Below are 26,538 nucleotides of genomic sequence, written 5' to 3'. Positions count from 1 at the left end.
GATTTTGAACCGAATAGTAACACGAATTCCCTGCTTTTAGTCGACATTTAATTTCTTCGTGAATACGATTTTCGTCTGTTAATATTGATACTAAATATTTGAAAGTATCCACTTTATCAAAAGTATTATTTAATATTTTAACGTTATGATATTGCGAGAAGTTAATCTGTTCATTTGTATGTACCAATGTGAAACTGTCCAGGAAACCTTTTCCCACATTTTCACGGTCCAGAGGCAGTGTTTCTTTGCCCATGCTAGACGTTGTTTCCTGTGTTGTGCTGTTAGAAGGGATATTCGCGTGGGTCGATGGCTTCTGTACCCCATGGCGAGCAGGTGGTTGTTAATTGTGTGGCTGCTGACACGGCGTTGTCGTCTTGCATTGAACCTCTCCGCGATTTGACGCAGTGGCCCGTCTATCGTCTGTTACGATGTGGGCCACTCAGCGTCTACCCCTGTCGTCGACACGCTCCTGACCGCGGCAGTTTGTCCGTGTGGGTGCGGTTTTACCGCAAGCCAGGTACTCACGATACACTTTTGGCACAGTTGCCTTTGAATATCCGAGTGCCGAATCCACTTCCGAAATCGTCACCCAGTCATCTGACCCCTACGATTTGACCACGGTCAAGTGAACTCAGGTCCTTCGTCTTGTTCATCACACAATGCACTGACAGGGATACCTAGAGAGGAAGTACACGGCAGCAGTACACTCGCGATGCATTTCATTCACATGCACTGGTGGAACATCAGCAGGGCGGTTTCTGCAACTTTCCTGCTGTCTCTAATTCAACTGCTGATTAGTGTATATGGCAAAGTAAAAAGCCTTACGACGATAAATGAACTTAAGCACAAGTTCTAAGTATAGCAGTGTGCTTTGAGTCTTACTTTTTTCCATGTTGTTTTGCAGTTGAATTGATGTTTCGTTAACTTCCTTCTCAAAGAAGTTGGTTTTGGTGACAGCTTCATCATCACTTCTTTCATCTACATCTTCAATTAAAGTAGTGCTCTTACCACATCCATGTCCACTACTCTGCCCACAAAATATACAATCTAGCTCTCTTCTTTTGCACCCACAATTGTTTCCGCAGTTTGTCTGGCAGTTGCATGCTATAAACTTTAACAAATCTTCTGAAACAGGTTGTTCAAATGTTGTTACAGAAAGAAGGCAATCACCACAAATTCTCCATCCCCATTCAATTGGAGTCATCTTTTGATTTTTCCACTGCTGAACTTGATAGAACGCATGGAGACTATGGTGGTTTGCAGCAGCTGCTGTTGGAGATAGTACTGCTAAGTTGAAAGTGTCACTAATACGTTGTTTGGATACAATCTTTCTGTACATGCAGAATCTTGTACAATCCACATTTTCTTTCTCTGCACATCTATATAACTAAGAACAAGAATATTTTTTCTCCAGCAGCTGCCACATCATCAGTAGATGATGTTGGGTTGTTGAAAACATCCATTGCTCGACGCAGTTCATTTTTTCCCCAGTATTTTGTACGCAACTTCCTTCCCTTTACTGTGTGGAGCAGAAGTTGTATCACAACTAGTCAAGACATGCAGGAATAAAATGCAGCTCACCATATCGCCCAATGCTCTCTGAAGTTTGGAACCATAACTTATGTGGTGGCTTCGACCTAGGAATAAACACGTAAGTCTCAGCTATTGCGAGTGCTACAATCAGAATCAAAATATCTGAATCTTCTCCCACTATTACTGACGAGCCAGATTTTGCAAGATTTGTTCCTATTAACATATCTAATATGTGTGCATCTCCAGGTGATTCATGTACGGTACAACCAGATTTCTCGAGATATTTCGTCAGAAGTGATATCAATTCTGACTTGTTCTTCGTGTTAGAAAGAAATTCCTGTTGAGTTACACGAACAAAGTGTATGTTATCCTCAACGATTACGCGCATTCATGGTTTCTGTTTTAGATCCTTTACTCTAGGTCGATCATCATAACCACTAAATACAATTTATTTACCATAGTGTTTTGTGATAAACCTCAGATATTGCTCATATAATTGACTGCAAAAATATGGAAAACAAATAACTAGAGTTTTGGGACTCTATTAGTATAATATCAATACATGTAACATATTCTAAGAGGTTTCATCTTTTAAAAAATAACTAAGTTTAATCGATTTTTGTCGTAATTGCACTGGACTAGGGATATTTATTTAAAAAGGCGGAAGACCCGCAACTGGATTTTTTGTAGGATAACATCAGTAAAATATATTTCAATAGATTTCATCTTTTCTGAAACGTTTATCTCAAACACTAATTTCAACAAACTCATAGGCTTACATACAAAAAACATAGTGCGAAAGTCTACTTTCGAAGTTCTTGCGCACCCCCCTACCGACGTCACTGTTTACGAACTATTTATTAAATTACCCGGACTTCCAAACCTGTTGATACTTACCGGAAATTGTAATGAAAAGCCGTCTCAAATCACTAAATAGTCTCTCTTTTTCTTCATGTTAAATGATTCATTCATATGTTTCAACAGAAATTGTGCGCAGTTCGATGACGTTTGAAGCTTCATTTGCGCATCTCTGACAATGTATATAGTGACAATATATACATAGTTTTAAAGCTTATGAAATTTCAACAACTTTTATTCGAGCACATTTTTCATATTTCTACTCTGTTGTATGAGACAATGAAAAGGATATGTCCCCTAATACAGATCATAATTTTTCACTTTCTCCTAAAGTTATTCAAAAATGGTTACTCGGAGACAAGTGATAGTAATTTGTTACATTGCCTATAACATTAGAAGTATAATAAAGAAAGAATGATCCTTCTACGTTAATTAGTTTAGAATTTGAATTGAAAAGGTTGTGGTGGGTGCGCCAACGACGGAGGTCTTTTAGTACCCATCACTAGGTAGGAGCATACACAGTAAACGCGGAAGAGAGACAAACATACACAGCTAAAAAGCCGTACTGTCCGTAGTAGAAAAGATCATAAGGAACACACTAAAACAGTCAAGCAGTGCACGAGGCTGAACGCGGAAAAAGAGAAGCACAAGATAAAATATTAAATAATGCATGAAACGTTAAAAGCGGTGAATCCACAGAACAGAACACTGCACAGTCACAGAGGCACAGAGAAAAGTCAAATGGCGGATAAAACTTGATGTCGCAGAAATCGAAAAAACCTTCAAGACGATGCCAGGATCATCGCTGAGCAGAGTTCGGAGGTCAGCGGGCAGGCCAAACTGAGCACGCACAGCCGCCCGAGGCACACAATCCACAAGAAGATGACAAATAGTCAAGCGTTGACCACAGAGGTGACAGTCAGGAGGAGGAGTTCTCTGCAGAAGTTATCCGTGTGTCAAATGACTATGACCGATCCGAAGACGAGCCAAAGTCTCTCTTCCAATCGTGAAAGGCGAGAGCTCGACGACCAGATCCCAAGACGGGGCTTCACAGCATGGGGTTTGTTGTTGATCTGCTGATTTCATGATGACTGCCAACGTTGATGCAGGAGACGAGAAAAGACGTGACGAACATCAGTGCTGGGGACGGAGGCAGCAACGACGACCATGAAGAGCAGCCTCCTTCGCAGCAGTGTCGGCAGCTCATTTCCAGGGATGCCAACAAGGTCTGGCACCCAACAAAACCGAAGGTCATAGCCCTCAGCAAGTAGGCCATGGCAGTGAAGTAGTATTTGCTGGACAAGTGTACGCGGATACGTGACATCAGTAAGGCTATGAACGACACTGCTGGAATCGGAGCAGATCACAATAGCACTAAGCTGGCGGCAACGAACATGCTGAAGAGCTCTCAAAAAGCTACTAATTCTGCGGTGTAGACAGTGCAGAAAGGATGAAGTTGAACTTGGAAACGGTGCTTCCAGAACAAAAGCACAGCCAACAGAGTTATCCTGCTTGGAGCCATCACTGAAGATGAAGCGGTAGCCCGGATAGGGGGCCATGAGAGAAAAATTCCTCTCCAGGTGGCGTAGTACGTTGGGACGAGCAGAACTATAAGCCACACAGACGTAGTCAATCTTCGATCGAATGAGACTTCTGTAAAAGCGAAGTAGCACAACACCGTCAGCACTCCAGGTGGTATGAGAAAGTGGGCGCAACAAGTTCATGGAGCAGAGACAGCTATACTTGAAGGCGCGAACATGTGGATTCCAAGACGGCGATCAAACTGGAGGCCCAGCAAACAAATACACTCAACATACTGGAGGCGATCAGGTCCCAACGAAAGATCTGGATCAAAAGCAGTTTCGAAGACGACAGAAGTGTACAAAGTTGGTCTTGGCAGAGAAGAACTTGAAGCCAGAGCGAAGGGACCACTGATACAGGCGGTTAAGCGTCAGTTGCAATTGGCGTGCAATGGTACGAAGATCATGGGACCGACAGTAGATCGTGAAGTCATCCACGTAGAGCAAACCACGAACGAAAGGTCTAAGTTCGTGCAGCACACTATTCACAGCCACAGCAGTGTTACACTGAGCACACTGCCTTGCGAAGCTCCATTCTCCTGTTGAAAAGGCGCAGAAAGGGTGGATCCGATCTTTACTCGGAAGGAACGCTCGCGAAGAAAGTTTCTGAAGGATGTCTTTGAATTTTCGTCATCATTTCTATTTTTTTATTACGAGCAAAATAAATATCATAAGCGGCATTTTACATAATACATATAGACGCAGATCAGTCAGTTGATTGCTTAAAGTTTATAGCAAAGCTATTACATCTCTAAGACACTGGCGGTCTTAGAACAAAATCCATGGCTTTCCCATAAAATCTTAAAATCTCTGTATATAAAAAGGGCAAAGTCCTGAGTGACTGAGTGAGTGATTGACAGATCACCGTACAGGCCAAACCGCTTAAGCTAGAAACTTGAAATTTGGACAGTATATAGGATCTGTGACGTAGGATACCACTAAGAAAGGACTTTGCCCTTTTCGTCGAGGAAGGGGGAAATGGGGTGGAAAATATTTCAATAAAATGGCCATATCTCCGAGATTCTTGATGTTAGATACTTCAAATTTGGTATTTGGCTTTTTCATTGAAAATAATTTGACATGTGTTTCAGTGTTTTTTGATGTTTTAGTAAAAAGGAAAAGAAAAGAGATGGAAAGGAAAGAGGGTGGGAATTGTAATTATTATAATAACATGTCGACATCTGGGAACTTCTACAAGGTTAGGAGCATAGAATTTAGTATTTGGACTTTTCATTTGAAATAATTAGATATGCACTTAAGCGTTGTTTGGTGTATGTCTTAGAAGGGAAGAAAAGGGGCGGGAAGAAAAGATTTTTATATCTCGGAATCTTGGAATGTTAGAGAAATGAAACTTATTTGAACAAAAATTCGTTATGTTTGTAGGCGTATGATGTGCAAGGCCGTAGACCGATCAAATGTGTGGGCAGCCCCCACGTACTCGCACTGAAATTCGGTATATCACGGGATACCGGAATGCTGCTACATACAACTTGATATTTGAACTGAGATTCGGTATGGTTGTAGGTTTACGAGGTGCGAGGCCGTAGGCCGATCAAATGAGATATCAAAGGGTCTAAGAGCGAATCCCCAGACATTTCTTTTTAAATTGATTATGATTAGAGGCTTTTGTGTTGCGAGACCGTAGTAACGGGGGTCTAATGGCGAAGCCCCCAACTAGCCGCAGTCTAGTAAGTATATAAATGTATTTGCGTAATGACTGGAAATTGCATGTATCCCTGTGGACAAAATTGCATAAGTAGCCACGAGAAATGACAATCCTTTAAAATAAAAATCTTAAAAAGCCAACAAAATGTACTCTTGAATGAGTTGTATATTATGTTTGCGCAGGGGCGAATCCAGAACGGACTGCTGGATGGGGCGGATGGATTCTTAGGGGGGCGGTTGGGGATGCTAGCAGTGAAAAATTATTTAGATGATCTGAAATTGCCACAAATCACTACTAAAGTACACTGTTAATGGTGCCGCTGGGTAGGGCGAACGACTTTTCGCTCTCTCCCTGGATCCGCCTATGTGTTTGCATGAATGATATAGCTCCTTATACAACCTATGCAGACTTAATAGTAGTGGATTACTAATTATAAAGATACGTGTTTCTGTTCGAGGCTGCATATGGTATTTTGTATACACATATAGCTATATTAATACATTAATTTTGATATATTAATTGACATTTAGAACTTTATCTCTACTACAATTTTTAATACTAACGGGTGGTACGGCTACAGAGAAACGTATTATTAAAGAAAGAAAAAATCTCATCAAGAGCAAGAAAAGGAAGTTGCTCCTTAATTTGATTTGATCTATATTTTATTGGCTGTTCTATTAGCTATGGCCTAGCCCACCACGACTAGGAAATGGCCTTATTCAGTGACACAATAACTCAGAAAGAATTAGAAAAGTAAACAGAATGAGCCTAATGAAGAAGCTTGGGCTTGAGACTGTTTCATGCCAGCATTTGACTAGTGCTACAGAAAAGAAAGGACAAATTTCCATCAGGACGACCGCTTTAAAAAAGATTTACTATCTTCTCAATCGAGTATTTCCACTAGATCTCAATCGAATCTGACAGTAGGATTGCTCTCACCAAAGTCGACAGTTTTAGTCAATCAAATTTGGAGTAATTGTGACATGTTAAGGCAAAAAAACCAAATATCAACAGAATAAAGAGAACGCAAGGCTGTCACACGATCACATACCACAAGTGTTTTAAAATCTTATTTTAAGCATAACATTGAAAATCTCAATAATTTCGAAAATTTTGCTGATTCGGAACACCCAAATTTTCTGACACGGAGTTTCGGATCCGGATCCAAGAGTCAGGTTTTCGTCTGGATATCCGGATCCAAAAATATCCGGATCTGGCCATCCCTAATACACGAAACACGTCACGATCATTTTAAACTGGTCCATTCGAACTGCTGAACACCTTGAATGTCGTTAACTTGTTGATAGGAACCACAATAGCTATCTACAACTGAAACACCACTTTCAGAATTTCCCCCTTCACTAATACCATCTGCTGTTCAACGGCGATATCACCACTTCAACTGTACAGTAAACAAATGAAGGATTCTATACTGGTGGTTTAACCATTAAATTAAATGTTCTAGAACCCTGAAATTACGACTCCTATATCAATTTTGCATTTTTCGAGCGTGAGTCTAATAATTTGAACATGTCTGTATACCCTCATGAAAACTTGAGAAAACAGGGAATGTACAGTGCCTGTTTTTGCATGTTTTGCTCATGTGCTACAGGTGTTACGTGTAAAGTAAATAGTTTGGAACAGAAACAGGCACTTATCCGGGAAATAACACATGTTTTTGAATGTAATAATTCTTGTCCTGACATGAAATCACATGTGTGCACTGTACATTGACTGATCAGTACCTGTGCGACGCGCATGTACATGCAATGTTCAGAAGAAAATGTTAGGGGCTGCAGACATGTGCAGATCAGCGAATGTAAGTTCATGTGTAGCACGTGGTATTTAGTGAAAACGTGTCTGCGTATGTAACGGTACCAACACATACACTGTACTCCACCGATGTTGTAAACATGTACATTTGCGTTCCAGGCCAGCCGGTATTTTAAATGTTGAATGAAAATTTTCTGCACATTACATATAATGTGTTCCGTTTTTTAACGTGATTTTCAGCTATTCTGAATTTCAAAAGAAATCTGCTGTGAACATGAGCTGTTTTTTTCCCTGTGTTGCCGAATGTTCATGCAGGTTCCAGAGAATTTTTCTCTAGCAAGAGTTTGTCGTTTACATGTCTGGTACATGGTATGTAGTGACAACATGTATTTGCAGGTTACAGAGAAACAGTACACTGTCTGAAATATAAAAGAAACATGCCCGGTAGACAGAATGTTTTAAATCCGAGAAAAAGCCATTTTCAGATGGGTTTCTCATAATAAATAAATAAAAAAAAAAGGAAGCTGTTTTGTTATTAGGTGTATGTTGCTTGTATCAACATCATGTACATGCAGCATCCAGCTACATGTTTCTTTCGAATGAATTCTTGAATTTCCAGTAAAACAGACTAATCTCGACAATATTGGAAGGCTCACTGTGTGGGTAGAAATTTGCAGGTGCGAATTTATATTTTCCTGGACCAGCAGCAGATACTGGTATGTTTAGAACACTGTGTTGCTGGAAATTCAGTCTTGATTCTTATTCCTTCAGCAAAATTTCGAACTCAAGTTTCATTCAACAGTGTACACATTTTATAATTACCACAAAATGGAAAATAGCTAGTAGGTCTAAAGACCAGAGACAGGTTAAAAAACCGAAAATTGTGCAAAGACCAGGGACAGGTTAAAAAACCGAAAATTGTGCCCTATAGTGTAGATGCCCGCTAGTTTGAAATAATGGCTGCCATCTTGAAATTTTAAGTCGGATAGCCACCGAAAACTATACAGCAAATTTCGGGTGTGTCGTGTTTTTACCCTCAAAAGACCAAAAACTGCCTATTTCCAGTTCCCCTTTCACTGCATGTTTGAGATCCCTGTACATTGCATGTTCAGTGCTCTCGAACAATACTAGAATAGCACTGGTCTTCTTTCTTTTACATGCAATGTTCAGCGGATGATCAGCTGCTGTTGAAGAGAAAACACGTTAAGATCAGTTGCAAAACATGCAGTCCACAGATGTTGCGTTCGGTTATAGGTACAAAACATGTTTTCCACGTACAAACCAGGTGTTCACTTCTTCCTTGTTTACCTGTGTTTTTCCGTTTTCAGGGACTAAACACACAATGTTTTTAAAAAAACATGAGCACATGATCAGGCGTAAAACAGTGTTCCAATTTCGGGGGTTTTCCAGGTGCATGTTGTACATGCGCATGTACGGTACGTGTTTTTTTCTGCTGGGTATAGTAAGACTATTCATGGCATTAGATTCATTATTTTAACAAAAGAGACACTGGCCAAAGCTTAAAACCCACTTTATTTTAAATTATAATTTGTAACTGGGATGGACAAAAGGGAAAGTAGTTAAGGCTTTAAAAGTAATATGGGAAAACAGTTATTGTATATTAGGAGAGAAAGTGGTAAAAATAAGAAAAGGAATCAGTATAGGTTCGAGGCTGAGCCCAGTACTGGCAGAAATAATTATGAACAAATGGGAGAAAAAGGCGAAAGAAGAAGGGTGTAAGAACTTGATCATATTTTGTAGGTATGTGGATGACTGTCTAGGCTTGTGGAAAGGGGCTAGGAGACAATTAGAGAACTTCAAAGATAGTGTGGAAGATAAAGAAAAAGGCATAAGCTTGGACATGGAGTTGGAAGAAAATGGAAGAATAAACTTTTTAGACATGACCATAATAAAACAAGGAGAAGGGCTGGATACGAGGTGGTACCAGAAAGAGTGCTCAGCGGGAGTGTACTGCCATGAGAGGAGCGACGTGGATAGGAGTACAAAGAGAAATTTCATAACAAATATGATAAGAAGAATAGAAATACTGGAAAAAGAAGAGGAAAGAAGGAAGGAGAGCATACAGAAATTCTACAGACAGACAGAGAAGAACGGTTACAGCAAGAAAGAGTTAGAGAAGGAAGAAGAACGCAGGAAGAGGAAGAGAGGGAGAAAGAAGAATGAAGAGGATGAGAGTGGAAAATGGCATGGCATATAAAGTATGGGAGAAGAAACGGAGAAACTGAAGAATTTATTGAAGAAAGGAGGGGTCAGAACTTATAGAAAGAGTGGAGAAACTTTATTAAGATCAATAAAGAAGAAGAATAGAAAAGGAACTAAAAAGCTTAATGAAGAAGAAGAAGGAGTCATCTACAGGGTACGGTGTGAGGACTGCGATATGTCATATATAGGAGAGACAGGAAAGAGAATGAGAGAAAGGATAAAACAACATGAAGATGATGATAGGAGGAAGAAAGATACCAATGCCACATACAAACATGTTAAGGAGACGAATCACGGAATTAATTAGGATAAGACGGAAGTATTGGAGATGGAGAAAAGAATGATAATAAGGAAGTGGAAAGAAGCGGATTGGATAAAGAAGGTAGGAAGAGATAAACTGATGAACTGGACAGGGGGCTTACCAATTAATGAATTATGGCAAGGAAGTTTGAATAGCATAGAGAAAAAGAAAATTAAAAAAAAGGCCCTTATAAGAACCAAAAATGAAGGAACGTGATTAATTGGAAAGTGAACACGAAGACTTATGGGATTGGCTGAAGGCCTCAGTAAATAAGAAAGAAAAAGAAAGAAAAAAAGTAAAAAAATAAATAAAAATAAAAAAGTACAACAATGACTATATATATATATATATATATATATATATATATATATATATATGTGTGTGTGTGTGTGTGTGTGTCTGTTAAAAGAATTTAAACTTTGTCATAACAATATTTATATATATGTCTGTATTTTCATTTATTTTCGATAGTGTCTGAAGAAGGATATGCTAGATATCCGAAACAGTTACAAATTATAATTTAAAATAAAGTGGGTTTTAAGCTTTGGTCAGTGTCTCTTTTGTTAAAATGTCTGTATATAATATAGATAATTGAATGTAGCTGTCTAAAATGGTGGACATTACGCAAAAATAAGAAATACGCGTAAGCTGTAAAAAAAACGACAGTTGGAAATACTATACAAAGATGGGAGAATAATATAAAGCCCGAGCATTGTCAGATAAGCAGTAACATTCTGCTTGTATTGGTTTCACACAAGATAGAATCTACTAACAACTTTGTATTTCTTTATGACTTACTTTCAATTCTTTAAGTTATTCTATTAATTAGTTTTACCTGCAATGAACTCCGATATATACTACAATTACTTGGCTATTTTATATTCATAAAAACGGTGAGTAGTAGAACTAATTTGAACGCCAAGGCCGAAATGTCTGTTTTACATTAATATTAATATGTTCCCAATAAATTTCATTAAATATAGCGACATTGTATTTGATTTTTGTCACATTCCAATAATTAGTGCTAATGGTGCTAACAGTTACTTGATACGAGGACCACTACATATATTTTGCAATACGCAAGTATTGTAAGAGATAAAGCAATGATTTTTTTTTCTCGTTACAGATAAGAAATTTGGAGTATTGAAAACATACGGAACTCCAGTTCAATCTATGAGTTTTGTGTAAGAGTAACATTTGTGAACAAAAGTGTGGTTGGGATGAAGTTCTCACGCAAAGCAATTCGAGCCATGATTTACTATGATTTTCACGTTGGCCTAAACGAGAAAGAATGTCACCAAAGATTGAGGACAGCGTTTGGGGATATCGCTCCATTATATACAACAGTGTTTAGATGGTACAAGGACTTTCAAAGGGATCGGAGGTCTTTGCAAGATGAAGCCCGTGAAGGAACACCTCTGTGTTCAACAACGCCGGATTTAGTGACTGCTGTGCAAGACATGGTCTCTAAAAATCCAAGATGCACCTATGCGATGAAAGAGGAGGCACTTGGCATTGGATCCTTGTCAGTGCACACAATTTTACACGAGCATCTCAAACTGAAAAAGGTAGTTTCTTGGTGGGTACCCTATTAATTGTCCGACTTCCAGAAAGCAGAGAGGGTCAGAATTGCTCGTGAAACCCTGGATATGTTAAACCAAGGTGGACACCAGCTGATTTCTAAAATTGTGACAGGGATGAAACCTACTTCCCATTTTATCACTGCCCCACTCGTCAGAAAGTCGTGTATGGATCCATGAAGGTGATCCGACACCAACTACTGTTTAAAAAAAAAGCAAGCAAAGAAAGGAATGTGTGCTGTTTATCCGAAGTACTGGTCTCGTCCCAGCTATTAGGTTACAAGAACAGAAGACGGTTACAGCAAACTGGTACACAACAATCTATTTATCCCAGATTTTTAGTTCCTTGAAAATCCGAGCTTTACTCTTCCACCACGACAATGCTTCCTCGCACACTGCAAAGCAAACAGTGGAGTATCTCCAGGCTCATCATGTTCAAACACTTCCACATCCCCCCCTATTCGCCTGATTTGGTTATGTGACTTCTGGCTCTTCTTTAACCTTAAAAAGCACTTGCGGGGACGAGTTTTTTAACAGCATTCCAAGACAAGAGTGGCGCCGGGCACTTGACTTGTGGCAGGAGAGATTAATCAAGTGTATTGCTGCCGCAGGAAATTATCTTGAATACACATAAAAAGGTTAGTTCATGAGACATATAGTTCTCTTGTATTACAAAAATTTTGGAGTGACCCTTGTATCTGCGAGTTTATAATGATAATTAAGCACAATATGAAACTCAAATGAGCAACTCTGTTCTGAGATGATAAACGCGCAGATACGCAGATGTGTGGGTTCTTCCTTGTTGGATTCGGGAATGAAGTTAACTTTGAGTACTACCACTCAACCGTGGCATGCTACTACTCATCATTGAGTAGCATTGTATTTGGCGCAATCGATTTTTTTCTTTCACTTTTGAGAAAGAACCCACACACTAATAATTTTACACACACTACAATGATCACTAAAGATATATAAATGCAAATTACTTGTCCACAGAAGCCAATGCCACGGAAGAAATCAAATGTAGATTCACGTAAGCGATTGGAATTTTGAACTTGGTATCACGTCGATACCACACTTCACCCTGGTCATCTTTAAAGATCTTTTTAGGAAACTGCTGCGACTCATCTCCAGATTTAAAGGGAAATATATCAAATTTTTTCGCTAAAAATATATTAGCTTCTGGAAGATGAAACTGCGGAGCATCACTAGCTGCTGCTCGGAACCATTCAGCAGGGATCTCTGAAAAACAAAAGTACTTATTAAAATACATTAATTTTATACTCAGTAGAAGTAGATTGGTTACCTAACTACTAGCGCACTTTCCCCCTCCACCCCTGACTACCAAAAATTACAAACCCGCCACTGACCATTGAACTTTAATAAAGAAGGTGAGAGCAAAGTAGATTAGATATTGTACACTGCGCATATTCTTTTATGACATTTAAAATCATAAAAACTTACATCTAAAAACTTGCAATCTAAAACTATTTCTCTTCTAACTTATAGTGTCCCAATGGTAGAGTATCTATCCCATTCTTTAAAACACATCTCTTATCATCTACGCAACTTAAAGCTAGCTTATTTACTTCTATACTGTACAAATCGTGCTTATAACTTCTAATCAAATTCATCTTCTTATAATATTCTTTTTGGCTAATCAAACAGTCCTTATATTCGTTAAATGAAAGTTCTTTATACACAACACTCTTCTTAACACCTTTAGCTTTCTTACAACACTTTTCTTTATCGAACTTACCTTTAAAGTCTTTATTTGTTAAATCTATTTGAGGTGCTTTTATACTATACATCTTACTTCTTAAACCTACAAACTCTTCTATGATTGTACCTTTAATCTCATCCTTCATCTTACCAAGTATTTTCTTATTGATTTGCGGTATCTTATATTTGTTATCTTTAGGGTAGTCACTGGTATCGAAGTAATCAATGTAGTTTTTTATGTCCTCGTACACATCTTCTGTTTGGATATGATATATATAGCTATCAGTATCTGTATAACATACTTCTATTTTGTCTTGGTATTTTGGTTTCATCACATTGTAATGGAAGTCGCACATTAAATATTTCGATAGATCTAAGATACTCATTCCAACATATATTGGTTTATTGAAAGTTAATTTTGTTTTATTCATTATGATCGCACATAGATTCTCAGTATAAATAATTCTATCTTTAAAATTTGGTTTAGCAATTAGTTTTTCTACTCTTGTTGGATCACATTCTATTTTTATAGGTTTACATCTCTTTCTAATATTTTCCATAGTCTTTCCAAAAGCGAATTGTTCATGAGCTTATAAAAGTCTTTTTCAAAGTCATTTGTTGCTCTAGTTCTCATCTGCGTGTTTAAATCAATATATTTCTTTAACCAATCTGATTGTTCGAACTCTATTACTCGATGTATCTTGTTAAGTTTTAATCCAAGTGAAAGACATTGTTTTAGGTTTCGATAGTGAATTACATATTTTTCTTTGTCATATAGGGTTGTTAAGAGTTTTGATTGTTTTGAACCAGGTGGACACATGTTTTGAGGTGCTAATGGGTAGTCTTTGTGATAGTCATGCAATTCTTTAGGATATTCAAGATCAACTTCTAATATGTAACCAGTATCAGAATCATCAGGTATATTTGTGAAATCTATTTCTCTTATCTCATCTTCACTTAACCATCTGAATCCCTTATACGGCATATATTGACTCATTGCCCACCCATACAAGTTATTGGCATCTAGATACATTAAGTAAGAATCTTCTTTATTCTTATTGTAATCTTCCATATACTTATTGTTTGCTTTCACATATCTTTTTGAGCATTGACTAATCCCACCTCTTATACCTTTCTCTATCATCAATACCATATCGTAATCAGTTAATAACTCTAGTTTTATAGTTGTCATCTTTAACATTGCATCCCAAGCTAAACCTGGTGCTGTCATATACCAAGCTGGATCGAGACCATAAGCTTTAAGACATGTTTCTCTAAAGTTCTCAAACACATCCGCTAATAACAACACATCGGTTTTTAGATATAAGTCATGGTATTGTCCGAGATTCTTAATTTTAAATGTTTTCCACACTTTCTTTGCATGCTTATAATCTTCATCACTTATATGTGTTTTGGTTAGCTTGTTGAAAAATGCTTTCTTTGAAGGAAATTTTCTTTGTTTAAACTTATTCCAGTCACTAACATAATCGTACGGGTAAACACCTTTTCTTCTTACAAGGTTAAATTGTTCTTCATCAGTATAGAAGTGTTATGTATGAACCATTTGTTCTTTCGTTAGGTTTGATGATAATTTGTCTAAACTACATGCCATAAATCTAAATGAATCTACGAATTTTAATTTGATAGTTCCAACTTTTTTACTGAATGATATGTAGCGTTGCTCGTTATTAGGTATTAATTCTATTTGTTCTTTATTACATCCTAGCTCTTTTATAAACAAGTGAGAGTCATATCCAGATAAGTTATGTATAATCACTGGTACGAACTTAGGTATTCTAACTTTTAAGTTACAGTTGTTACATAATGCAGCTACAAACTCTCCTGTTATATGATCGTGATGTTTAACTTTACGGTTTTCTGGTGTATGTTTTACTTTACAGTAAGAGCAGGATTCGGATTGGTTTGAACTCTTTTATCTGTTTACGTGTTAATGGTAATTCATTATTTTGACTATATATGTTTGATATTTGTTTAGCTTCTTTCTTTAACATTCTTATGAACTTTTTTGCTGCATCTTTACCTCTATACACAACAGGATTAGTTTTACTTCCATCACTTTTTACAATATAGTAACAGAATCCAGATGGTTTGTGCTGTTGATATTTTTTGGTATATGACTCATCTTCCGGATAACATTGTTTACATCCCATAACCTTATGTAGCAGACATTCGAAATCAGCATAAATCACAAATGGCAACTTCATCGTAAATTGATAGTTCTGAAATTCAACGTATGTCTCTTTCGGTGGCACTTCTATCTTAACAGCTTCGTGAGTAGAACAATCTTTTTCGTGTTTATCTAATGCACTTTGTGAGTAAAAATATAACAAGCATCTATCACATAAGTATTTTCGAGCTCTCCATTTAGTTATTTGGCTGCTTACTAATCTACTTAGATCTTTAATCCAACAATAGTGTGTTTTAATTTGGTCTTCATTTTGTTCTTTTACATATAATAAATTCACATGGATGTCTTTCTTGTTTTTAGTATGATATAAAACGTATACTGTATATTTTCCATCATCACTATATGTATAAACGTTAAATGATATATTGAGCCGTCTTTCAATTTTTGGGATGTCACTTAGTTTTACAGGAAAATGAATATCTTTTAATATTGTTTCTAAGTCTTTAACAACTTGCTTGTACTTTGGTGGCCGTTGAGGATCTTTTTTCAACAGGATGCAATGCAGAGGCAATTGAATAAAAGAAACATTTTTCATCTTTGTTCTTTACATTGATAACAGCTTTTTTCTTTTTAATTTCATTTGGTAGTTCTATGTATGATGATCCACTATATGGTGCATATTTATTAAGAGCTAACTCTAAGTAGTTTATATTTGTAAGAGCCCATCCAGAACCTCTAGCTTGGAACTCATCCATTCTTGCTCGTAATATTTGTTTAGCATCACTTAAGAATTCTCTTAGATTGGTTGATTGGAATACCTCTTTGTTATTAATGTTGAAGTAAATGTCTTGAATCTCTTTACCTTTCTTATATTGGCAGCTTATTAGTAGATTAGCCTTTAACGATCCATGTTTTTGTAAGCTGATGTTCAATCTATTTATTAAAGCTTTTGATGTTGAGGTGATATATTGTTCTAGTGGATCATGTTCTTTATAAGTTGTTGTAAATCTCCATGTTTCTAATCTTGATTTGAATGCTGTGCTTTTAAGTTTTACATCGATTGGTTGTGATTCAACTTTGATTCTTGGTTCTTCAAATACTTCTTGTTGAAATGGGTATATATTTCTAATCTGCCTTCTGCTTTGTTCATCGTCATGTTGTTTAAGAAGGTCTATCAGTTCTGCTTTTCTTAATCGGGAATATCTTCTGATTCCCCTCTCTTTACATTGTCGTCTTAAATCTATTACAGTAAATTTACTATAATTATTCATCTTATTTATTATATAGAAAATCTTCAATTTTTATCTTCACCGGGTTATTTCAGTTCATTTTCATTTTTTCTAACACATCGTTTAAACATCTGCACGCGTCCGCCATTGCCTACATATGTTTCCTCGTTGTGTTAGTCTAGAACTTTCATGGGAAGACCCATCAAAGTCACATATACACATTTTAAACTGAATCATTTTTGTAAGCTTACTCATCATCATCATCATAATCATCACTGCCATATTTATATTCATCATTATTCAAATCAGATGTTTTTTGTTGCATTATTAATAATTCTTTTTCCTTCAACAGTATTTGCTTCTCTAGTAGTGTTGCTAAGAGTTTAAGATCATGATGAATTAGTTCAAGTCTATCATGTAATAAATCAAATTCTTTCTCCATATTTGTCATATAGAAAACCAACAAAAATGAAATAAATTTAAAAATCTAAGAATAAAAACAAACATGACTAGTGCTAAGGAACTATTATCCTACAAACCTGTATTTGATTGTGTATGTAAATATTTAGATATTGGTGGTTATAATGATGAAGACAAAATAAATTTTAGCGTGTCCATAGGTATGTTAGATCATTTGTTCAAGAAGGCCACTAAAGAAAACAACTCATTTCTTACACAAAACATTCTCTATGCGAACGTTATGAATTTGTCTGATGAGATATTAGATTCACTGACTGATGAACAATGGTTATCTATAGGCTATGATGATTATGAGGGGGAATACAACTATGATCACATTACAGAAGACTTCATACGTAAATATCTGCAGAAAGTTAATTTGAGTGAAATATGTTTATGGAAAAAGTTATCGGAAGAGTTTATAAGAGAATTAGCTGATAAAGTTGATTGGGAGATTATTTCAGGAAGCCAAGACTTATCAGAAGACTTTATAAGAGAATTTGCAGATAGAGTTGATTGGAAAGAAGTATCGTATAACCAAAAGCTATCTGAAGAATTTATTAATGAGTTTATAGATAAAGTTGATTTTGATGCTATATCTTACAAAAACGAACTCTCTGAAGCCTTTATACGAGAACATGCAGATAGAGTTAATTGGTGGTACATATCTGGAACTAAACAATTATCAGAAAACCTTATAAGAGATTACGCTGACAAAGTAGATTGGGAAATGATTTCAATGTCCCAAAATTTAACAGAAGAATTTATTGCAGAGTTCGAAGGTAGAGTTCATTGGACTAACATTTCAACTTATCAAGACCTATCTATAGACTTTATATATGCATATAAATATTTTGTGGATTGGAGAGCTATAATAAGAAAATATCATAATAATCCCAATTTAGGTGATATGTTGAATGTAGCATTCGCTGTTGCAGCAGAGGGTTAATGCATAACACTTAAATTGTACTTTGATGGTTTAAACCATAAAAGCAATGGTATATTTAGTTTCTCGTACTTAAATGTCTCTTAACTGAATAAACCTGTCAACAAGATCTATATCACTTAAATCTGTGTTCATATGCGAGCCGTGCCAAGTTATTCTATCATCATATCTTTCTTTAGCTCTGTTGTATAAGTTGACAGAGTTTGGATCGTAGACGTTAAGTAGAATACTCATACTTGGATACTTAAGTTTGAGTTGTTTAATCCTACTTTCGTAATTGCATGTTTGTACTCTTCCAACCCAATACTTATATCGTTCTATTCTTTCTTTTTGATCTCGTTCTCCTTCGTCATAGTAAAAAAGTATATTTTCAACTTGTTCTTTAGTAAGGTTTTTCTTGATAATGAATAGCCTATGTATCTTTCCTGGATCTTCTGTATATGGTGCTGCAACGGTTTTAAGATAATCAACTTTGCTTTCTAGTTCTTGATTGTACAATCGTAATTGCTCCATTTGTTGTTCTATCTCTTCTATTCTTGATTGCAATTCTTCTTGGTTTTCTTGAATCTGTTTAAAACTAGAAACGAAATAGTCTTCGATAATATCATAGCATTTGTCATAGAAGTCTTGTGATATCCAAAAAGCAATAGCAAGAAATACTTTTTTATAGACATATGTTCCAGATATTAATAGATCTTTCTTGTTTGTACCTTTTGGTTCTATATAATACGTTGAGTTTTGCTGGCTTGGATGTAAGCCAGCTAATTTTTGAGAATAATACTCTATGATGGTTTTCGATCCTTTATTTTGAAACCAATTTTTATAGTCTTTTCCACCATCTTGACACAGTTTAGTAGCATTGAAGTATCCAGTGTTCTTATCTATAATCAGTTTAAAGTCACCAAAAATTCCATACCAATACTGATCCTTGATCTGTTCATAGCAAATATCATTTAAGCTAAGAGAACTATCCATAGTACCCATATTTATTATATAGAAAATCTTTATTTTTAACTTCATTTTCGTTACCAGCTAGTTTTACTGTGTAAGACAAGTTTCTGAAATTCCTAGCTTCGGAGGAATTTCGAAGTTTGTTGTGTTGCTAATTTTTTGATAATTTTCACAGCTCGTAAACGAGCGCTGGAAATATATGCTATGAGGGGTAACGTTTCGTTACCCCCTTATCTCGTTCAAACTATCCTTTTATGGCTATTATTCCATAAAAGACAAACATTTATATTTACACTACAACATTACTCTTATCTATCCAACTATTATGTGAATCATCAAAACCTAACCATTTGACATATACTTCATCACCTTTCTTTCTCAACACTTTCTTCACCAAGTATTCATCTTTATGCCTCGTCTTTAATAGTTCTGGTTCGTAAAATCTACCTTGCACATCCTCTTCTTCTAAATCTTTAATTCTATATGTAGGTGGATTAGATGGAATAACTTCACTAATAACAAATACTTCTGTTGACCAATTAGGTGTATATCCTTTCTCAAATAACCCTTTCGATTTACTTATACGAACATGATCACCTAACTTGTATTTGGGCTTAACACGCTTATATTCTTTTTGATACACTTTCTCCAATATTGTTTGCTCATTCTTCTTATTAACTTCTATAGGTTTTAAACCAATTGTTCTGTGAATTTGATGATTATACTCTTTAACTAGTGTTGGTAATATCTCTATCCATTTATAATTCCCTTGTGTTGTGAACCTTTTCCACATGTTCTGTTTAAGTGTTCGATTAAATCTCTCAACAACAGAAGCTTTCTTACCACTATAGGTTGAGTAGTGATTAATCTTATTTTCATCCATCAACTTCTTAAACTCTTTATTGTAAAACTCTTTACCTTGATCTGTTTGTAAGTTACTAGGCTTTCTCGTTCTTAATATGGATTCGAATGCTTCTGTAACATTCTTCCCACTCTTATCTTTAACAGGAACAGCAAACGCATATTTCGAGAACACATCTATAATCGTTAGCAAATACTTATAACCTTTATTGATTTTGGAAACACCTTTTAACACTCCACTATCCATTTCTACAAGATCAGCTTGCCAAAGATCATCGATACCTTTTATAACTACACTTAATCTGTCAAAGTTTTTTCTAGATGGTTTGTGAATTTCTTCTATAATGTCTTCTCTAACACCTTTACCTTCTTCTAGTCAATCAGGCTTTTTAACGAATTGAGTTTTAGTAACACCACATACAGAACAAATACCTTTCTTTAGATATCTTCCATTCTTTGTTTGTTCAATTCTAATAGTATCTTTCTTCGTATCTGTCAATTTCTTACACTTAACACAATACATCCTGTTTATTATATAGAAAATCAATAACTATCGCTGTTTAATATTATGCTTTCAACATTCTCACCATCATCATCACTATCTTCGTCTTCTCTTTCTACATGCATATTAAGCAATAATAATTTACCATGTTTCAGATCAGAATCTTTAGATGGCAATTTCTTTTCTCACAACTGTATTATCTAACTCTGATGTCATTTTAACATTACCAAAGATATCCATATTTATTTTAGGAAAGCTCTCTCTCTATGTACATTACAACAAACAATAATTGTCCTTCTTCCATAGCAGAATTTTTATTTGGTTTAATCGTGATTATATCGTTCTTCTTAAAGTCAAAAGGTATCTCTTTAATCAAAGTATCACCCAAATATATATCTAAAAAGTATTTATCCAAACTTAAGTCCATGTGCATTATTTTCCCATTATAGAGAAATTTGTAACCGTTAGAGAGATTAAATATTCTAAAGATTGGCTCCTTAACGTTTTTAGCTCTTAATCGATATAGTAGAGGCATGGTTTCTTTTTGCATAATCAGTTTAGCAGTATCCATCCTAATCTTTTGAAAATCTTCTTTCTTTATGTATGTGTCTTGTAACGTTTCTAATGCATCTTCAAATCGTTTTCTATCGTTCTCTAATTGGGCTTCTATTGATCTAAGTTGACTTACGCTAACAACATCATTTAAATTCTCCAACAATTTTAATTTTTCTTCACTAATATCAACATCACCTTTTCTATCTTTAACATTACCAAATATATCCATACTCATTTATTATACAGAAAATGCCCATCCTAATTTTTCAAAACATTTCTTTAACATCTCTATTTGTCTAGGTGAGCGTTTAAAATCAATATCAACATGAACATCATGCTTTTTCAACAGATAGTACAATACACATTTCAAGTTAATAAACAATGCTCTTTCCGGATACAGCTCCCTAAAGACCTCGTGTAAGTTTTCGAACTCATTTATAAGTGTTTCCTCCATATGTTGTAATTTTAATGGGTTTTGATCGGTTAGGTGATAGTGTATTAAATAGACATCATCATAATATTTTGTGTATTTGTTTTTCTTTAGTACTTCTAGAACATCTTTTGTTGATATTAAATCTCTTGGTATATCTCTAAGTTTATCATTTAACACCTTGAGCACCTCTTCGGGAATAATTCTATCCTGTAAAGCTTGCAAACGAGATAACTGTAACTTAAATCTTTTTATAGTATCATACCATGGTTTTCGTACGCAAGCAGCTTTCGTTTCTTCACAAGTACTGTAAACCCAACCACTCTCTATAGAACAATCATCACAAATGTATCTACTCATACCTTTTGTTAATGACTTACTACCACAATTACTGCACTCTAATGGTCTAGAGCTATAATTTGACAACAAGTCCTTTAAGGTAATTATTGGGCGTAACTTTTCCAACTCTTCTTCTGTGTGCAAAAATTTTGGTATTAGCATTTTCCATAAATCAATAACATTGTATACGTTGTTTTTATCTTTTAAGTCTATCTCGCTAACATCCTGAAAATACTGATAAAAATTATATCTATCTAGTGGATCTAGTTCATCCTCATGCTTCTCAAAATAATCTAAAAATCTATTGTGTATAGCTTCCATATTTATCTTAAAGAAAAACTTTTATGGATACAAACCATAAAAGCGCTTAAACCTAATCATTTTAATCATATACATAACGTCACTAAAAGGATAACCCTGATTTAGAAGATTTAAAACCTTAACACAAAGATGACCACATATAACTGAGTTCAAGTCTTGTATTCGTTCGTCATTGTAAAGTAAGTTTTCGGTACCAAGATATTGTACCAGTTGTTTAGGAGGCACACCACCATAAGAATCGAACACGTACTTTATGTTGTTATCTTTCCAATAGCATATCCAATGAGTACCAATGTTTTCTGATTTATCAAGGTTAACTACACCACACTCATTTACATAAGGTTTTTGTGGAAGTTCATCACTCATAAATACACCTCTAAATCGTTTTATCTTTAATTCTTTAGCCAACCTCTCTATATCGAAGTTGGTCAATGGTTTTAGTTTTTTGACTTCTTTGGTTTACCTGCTCCCTGCTTTTCTTCCATAGCCATATTGTGTCTTTTTTGTTCTTCAAGTTCTTGTTTATTCTTCTTAGCATCCAGTACAGTTTTAGTAATCCCTGCTGCACCACCTGCTAATGAGCCAACTGCTCCTAAAGCTGCTAAAATGGCTGGAATTGTAAAGATAAAACCACCCATATGCTCTTTCTTAATCTTTTTCATCTGTGCAGTAGTTAAAGTTAAATCCATTCCTTTACCTTCTTTAATTTTCTTGGCTTTATCGTTAAGTTGTTTCTTTGATAATACATGATCGATATTTAAATCCTTTAGTTCACTGTAAGGAACACTAAACATACAACCTTTAATAGAACACATCTTCCTATTTATCTAAGAGAAAATCTTAGTTTGCAATAGAACAGTTGTTGTTGCTCCACCAAAATCAATTAAGGAATCATTCTCATCTGTTATCCTTATCTCAAAATTATCAACCTTGTCTTTGGATATAGGGAAAAATAATGGATAAGTAGGCTCGTAAATAATACTATGTTTGAACTCAGCATCTGTTTTGAATGATGCAATAATTCCTGTTTCTCTATGTGTGTATTCTGTATCTTTAACAAACATGCCATCTGCTTTATTACAGTGAACATTTATAGTATCGAATGGGTGAAACTTTGGTAACTTACTTCCAATATGTGTTTTGTTTTTTTTTCTAAAAATTCATAAGACTTAAATCCAAGAACAGTATCTAAACTTCCTATCATGATATCAATATCACCTCTTTCTATTTTTAATCTATTTCTTATATGATCCTCTTTTAACGTTATGTTTATGGAGCGAGATTTTAAATACTCAAGAATTTTTCCCATGTGATGAGGCAAAGAAATTCCACTCTGCTAGTAAACCAAAACTATATTTGCGTTGGCAGACATTAATGAAGTTTTTCTTATTTTTGTACCGGCTGCTTGCGCCATCACTAAAGTAAATGACCATTTCAACATTAGGTGTGATATTCTTAATTTTCCTAATGAGGTGATGTTGAAATGTGTACACAGTCATGCTACTGTGATCAAGGTGGTCACTAAGCACACACATAGATTTGCAACTTACTTTGTCTTCCTTTTTAAAGTAGATGACAAACGGATGCAATGTCGTTTGTGTATTAGTTCAGGGAAAACTTTGAACTGAATCCTGTACTGTAAATGTATACTTTTCTGTAAAATCACTGATCACTACAAAAATGAAATGAAATCTTTGAGTTTTACGTCCCACGGTTATGCCGGTTAGGCTAAAGGAGACGGTGATGATGAGTAAGGAATGAAATGGTGGAATGAAGAAAGTGGGAGGAAACGGGAGAGCCCCAAGAAAACCCACGCACACGGTGTTTGTCCACCACAAAGCACTGATCACTAACAGTGGGTTTGTGTCACGTTTTCTTTCGTTTCCTCGAAATACTGAGCTTGAGCTTTTGAGATAGTGATGGGATTTTAAAAGCACAAGCTTATCAAGATAATGCAAAAATGCCTCACTGGGCATTATCTGTGTAATAAACTTAGCTCTATCAATTTGTACCCACTGTTTGAAAATTACTTCGTCAGGCAATATGTCAAATTCATTTTTTAAGACATCATGTAGGGTATCTGGTCCAGGACATTCTCTACAGGTGACAAGCATAGTTATTTCATTATCAATATAACATACCACGAAAGCTATAAGAATCTTATAATTTGCATTAAGCTGTGCTCCTTCTATCATAAGCTTTGTGTTTTGATGATGCTTGCAAACGCATTCACTATGAGTTCCTGATGATCCCGGAATAACGCACCACTTTGGTCGTACAGTGCAAAACATAGAACGGCCAATTTTGTGATCTGGGTATTTCTGTTTAGAGGCTGTAGAGCTCATTCAGCGAGAGAAGAATTAACCATTTCTGTTGCTGCACCTTAACATTGTTAATCACAGTTGAAACATACTCCTCTTCGCCAGGACATATGCGACTATTTTTATCATCCTCGTAAAATTCTGTCACACAATTTATAACATAATTGCTATGTGGTGGCTGAGTATTATTTTTTGCTGATATCTATTATTTCTAGTTTCAAATCAGTTTTCATTATAAGGTAGCCCTAAATAATAAAAAAATAAAAGTTTTAACTATGAAGTTAATTGTTTTGGAGAAAACTATTTCTTCAAGTAATGATTTCAAACAAGCCCTGGCTTGCTATCTTGGCACTGCACAAGTGTGTAGAAGCGTAGCGTTTACTGAAATTCGCTGCTCTACACAGAACCACCGTAGAAGAATATATTTCAAACAGAAAAAGAATTACTAAAATCGGTGCACATATATTGAAGTTCTGTATGAAATATACACACAATAACGTCGGTTAGTATTAATATTGTCAAATGTTGCGGAGTTTCAAGGTCTAGCTACGAAGATCTTGATAAAATTTATACAGGACCACCGGGGAAGTTAATTCTTTCAGACCAATAAAGAATAATCTATGCAATTATTTCTAAGTTATGGATAAACATACCTAGAAGATATGTTACGTATACCCAGTCGAACTGAGAACCTCCTTTATTGATGTCGGTTAAATACTATAAAAATAAGCAATCATCTCCTTTTAGCAATATCTTTAAATACGTTTAGCAAGAAGCACTTGCCAAACCTACTTTTGTGTAGTTGTTGACTAGATGCATAGTGTAGTAATTTCAAGTTTTCGGTGATTCTCAGTTCAAGTTCCAGAGATTGTGCCTTATTATTATTATTATCGACAATCGATTCAGTGTTCGAGGAATAAATGCTATATCCTGCTTCAACTCTATCAAAAGCGAAAGTGGTAGAAATCAACAGTTTCCGGTTTCAGCGTTGATTACCTTAGAACAAAAATGGTAATAGCGTTTTTTAAGAATTGATTTAACACCTCAACGTACATACTATATTCATCAGTACCACTCTTCCAAAACCGAAATGTAACCTTCTATTGAAATCAGAAATGGTAGAAATCGAACGTTTCCGGTTTCAACGTTAATACCCATACAGCAGAAACGATAAGAGATACAGACAAGCTGCTTTTATGGAATTTATTTAAAGTCTTAACAGAATACCACCTTTACCCGTATTACTCTCCTAAAACTGAAAACGGAAAAAATTTACAAGTAATTCTATTTTCAAAACTGTTCGCCTTCCAACAAAACGGTAATATAGCGTGTTTTTTTTTTTTTTTTTTCTCCAGTTTTTGAAGGAAATTTGCTATCTCCACTCATAACACACTACCGAACCGGAAGTGTTGCAAAATTCCCACTACCTCCGGTCTCAACATTGATCTCCATATAGCAAAAAAGAAAGAAGAAAAAAAAAAGTAAGAAGAGTTCTTATCGAAACGATTCAGCGTCCAAAGATATGTTCCACTTCCTCTGTTAATTATCTATTGAAACCGGAAGTGACAGAAATCAATCAATTTCTGTTTTAACGTTGATCGTCGTAGAGCAGAAATGGTAAATAGAAACAAACTATTTTTCGGAATGAATCCATTGTCTTACGTGAAGATCCTATCTTCTCTCGTATCTCTAGAAGGAACTAGAGATACAAGGACTAGAAGGAACACAAAGGATGAGGGTCCATAGGAGGATTTTTTGGCTCTGAATATCTAAAAAATGAAATGAGTACTACAACAATTGTAACTGTCCGTCTTAAATATACAAGATACCTACGTAACGACGCTATAAATATTTGTTTCAACCTATCCATATTTACGTTTATTTCAGAGTCCCAAACTCGAGAAGTTGGATGATTTTTGCGAAAATTCGCTGATTTTTCGTTAGTCTCGTGCTTGTTAAACTATGAGCGCAACGTTGATACACGTTCTTATTTATGTAATATACTAAGCATGTAACAACATATGGTATATAAGTAACAGAGTGTACCACGATTGCGCTCAGTTATATATATATATATATATATATATATATATATATATATATATATATATATATATATATATATATATATATATAAAGGCATATCAGTAACGTCATGTAGCAGAAAGTTTCCTGTGAAGACCAAACGAAACCGCATTTGATCGCACGAAGTGTGCATTTATGAGACAAAGAAGTCCAT

The 26,538-nt window shown here is 35.4% G+C and overlaps 1 protein-coding gene and 1 long non-coding RNA gene across 5 annotated transcripts in view; one reads left to right on the top strand and one right to left on the bottom strand.

Moving 5' to 3' along the window:
- LOC145680382 (nardilysin-like) overlaps window positions 1–26,538 on the bottom strand; it is a 339,063-nt gene that overhangs the window by 143,967 nt on the left and 168,558 nt on the right. For all 4 annotated transcript variants that reach the window (XM_081750817.1, XM_081750819.1, XM_081750820.1 and 1 more), the window contains one exon: window positions 12,501–12,756. In XM_081750817.1, the coding sequence (XP_081606943.1) occupies window positions 12,501–12,756 (256 nt within the window). The remainder of the gene's footprint in view (window positions 1–12,500; window positions 12,757–26,538) is intronic.
- The window catches only part of LOC145680383 (uncharacterized), a 302,756-nt gene that overhangs the window by 207,809 nt on the left and 68,409 nt on the right, over window positions 1–26,538 (top strand). The window lies entirely within an intron of this gene.

Source organism: Thermobia domestica, chromosome 3 (genome assembly GCF_964235325.1).
Source record: "Thermobia domestica chromosome 3, izTheDome1.hap1.1, whole genome shotgun sequence".
In the NCBI taxonomy this organism is placed as follows: Eukaryota; Metazoa; Arthropoda; class Insecta; order Zygentoma; family Lepismatidae; genus Thermobia; species Thermobia domestica.
The sequence above is the reverse complement of the archived record's forward strand: the minus strand, read 5'-3'. Positions and strand labels throughout refer to the sequence as shown.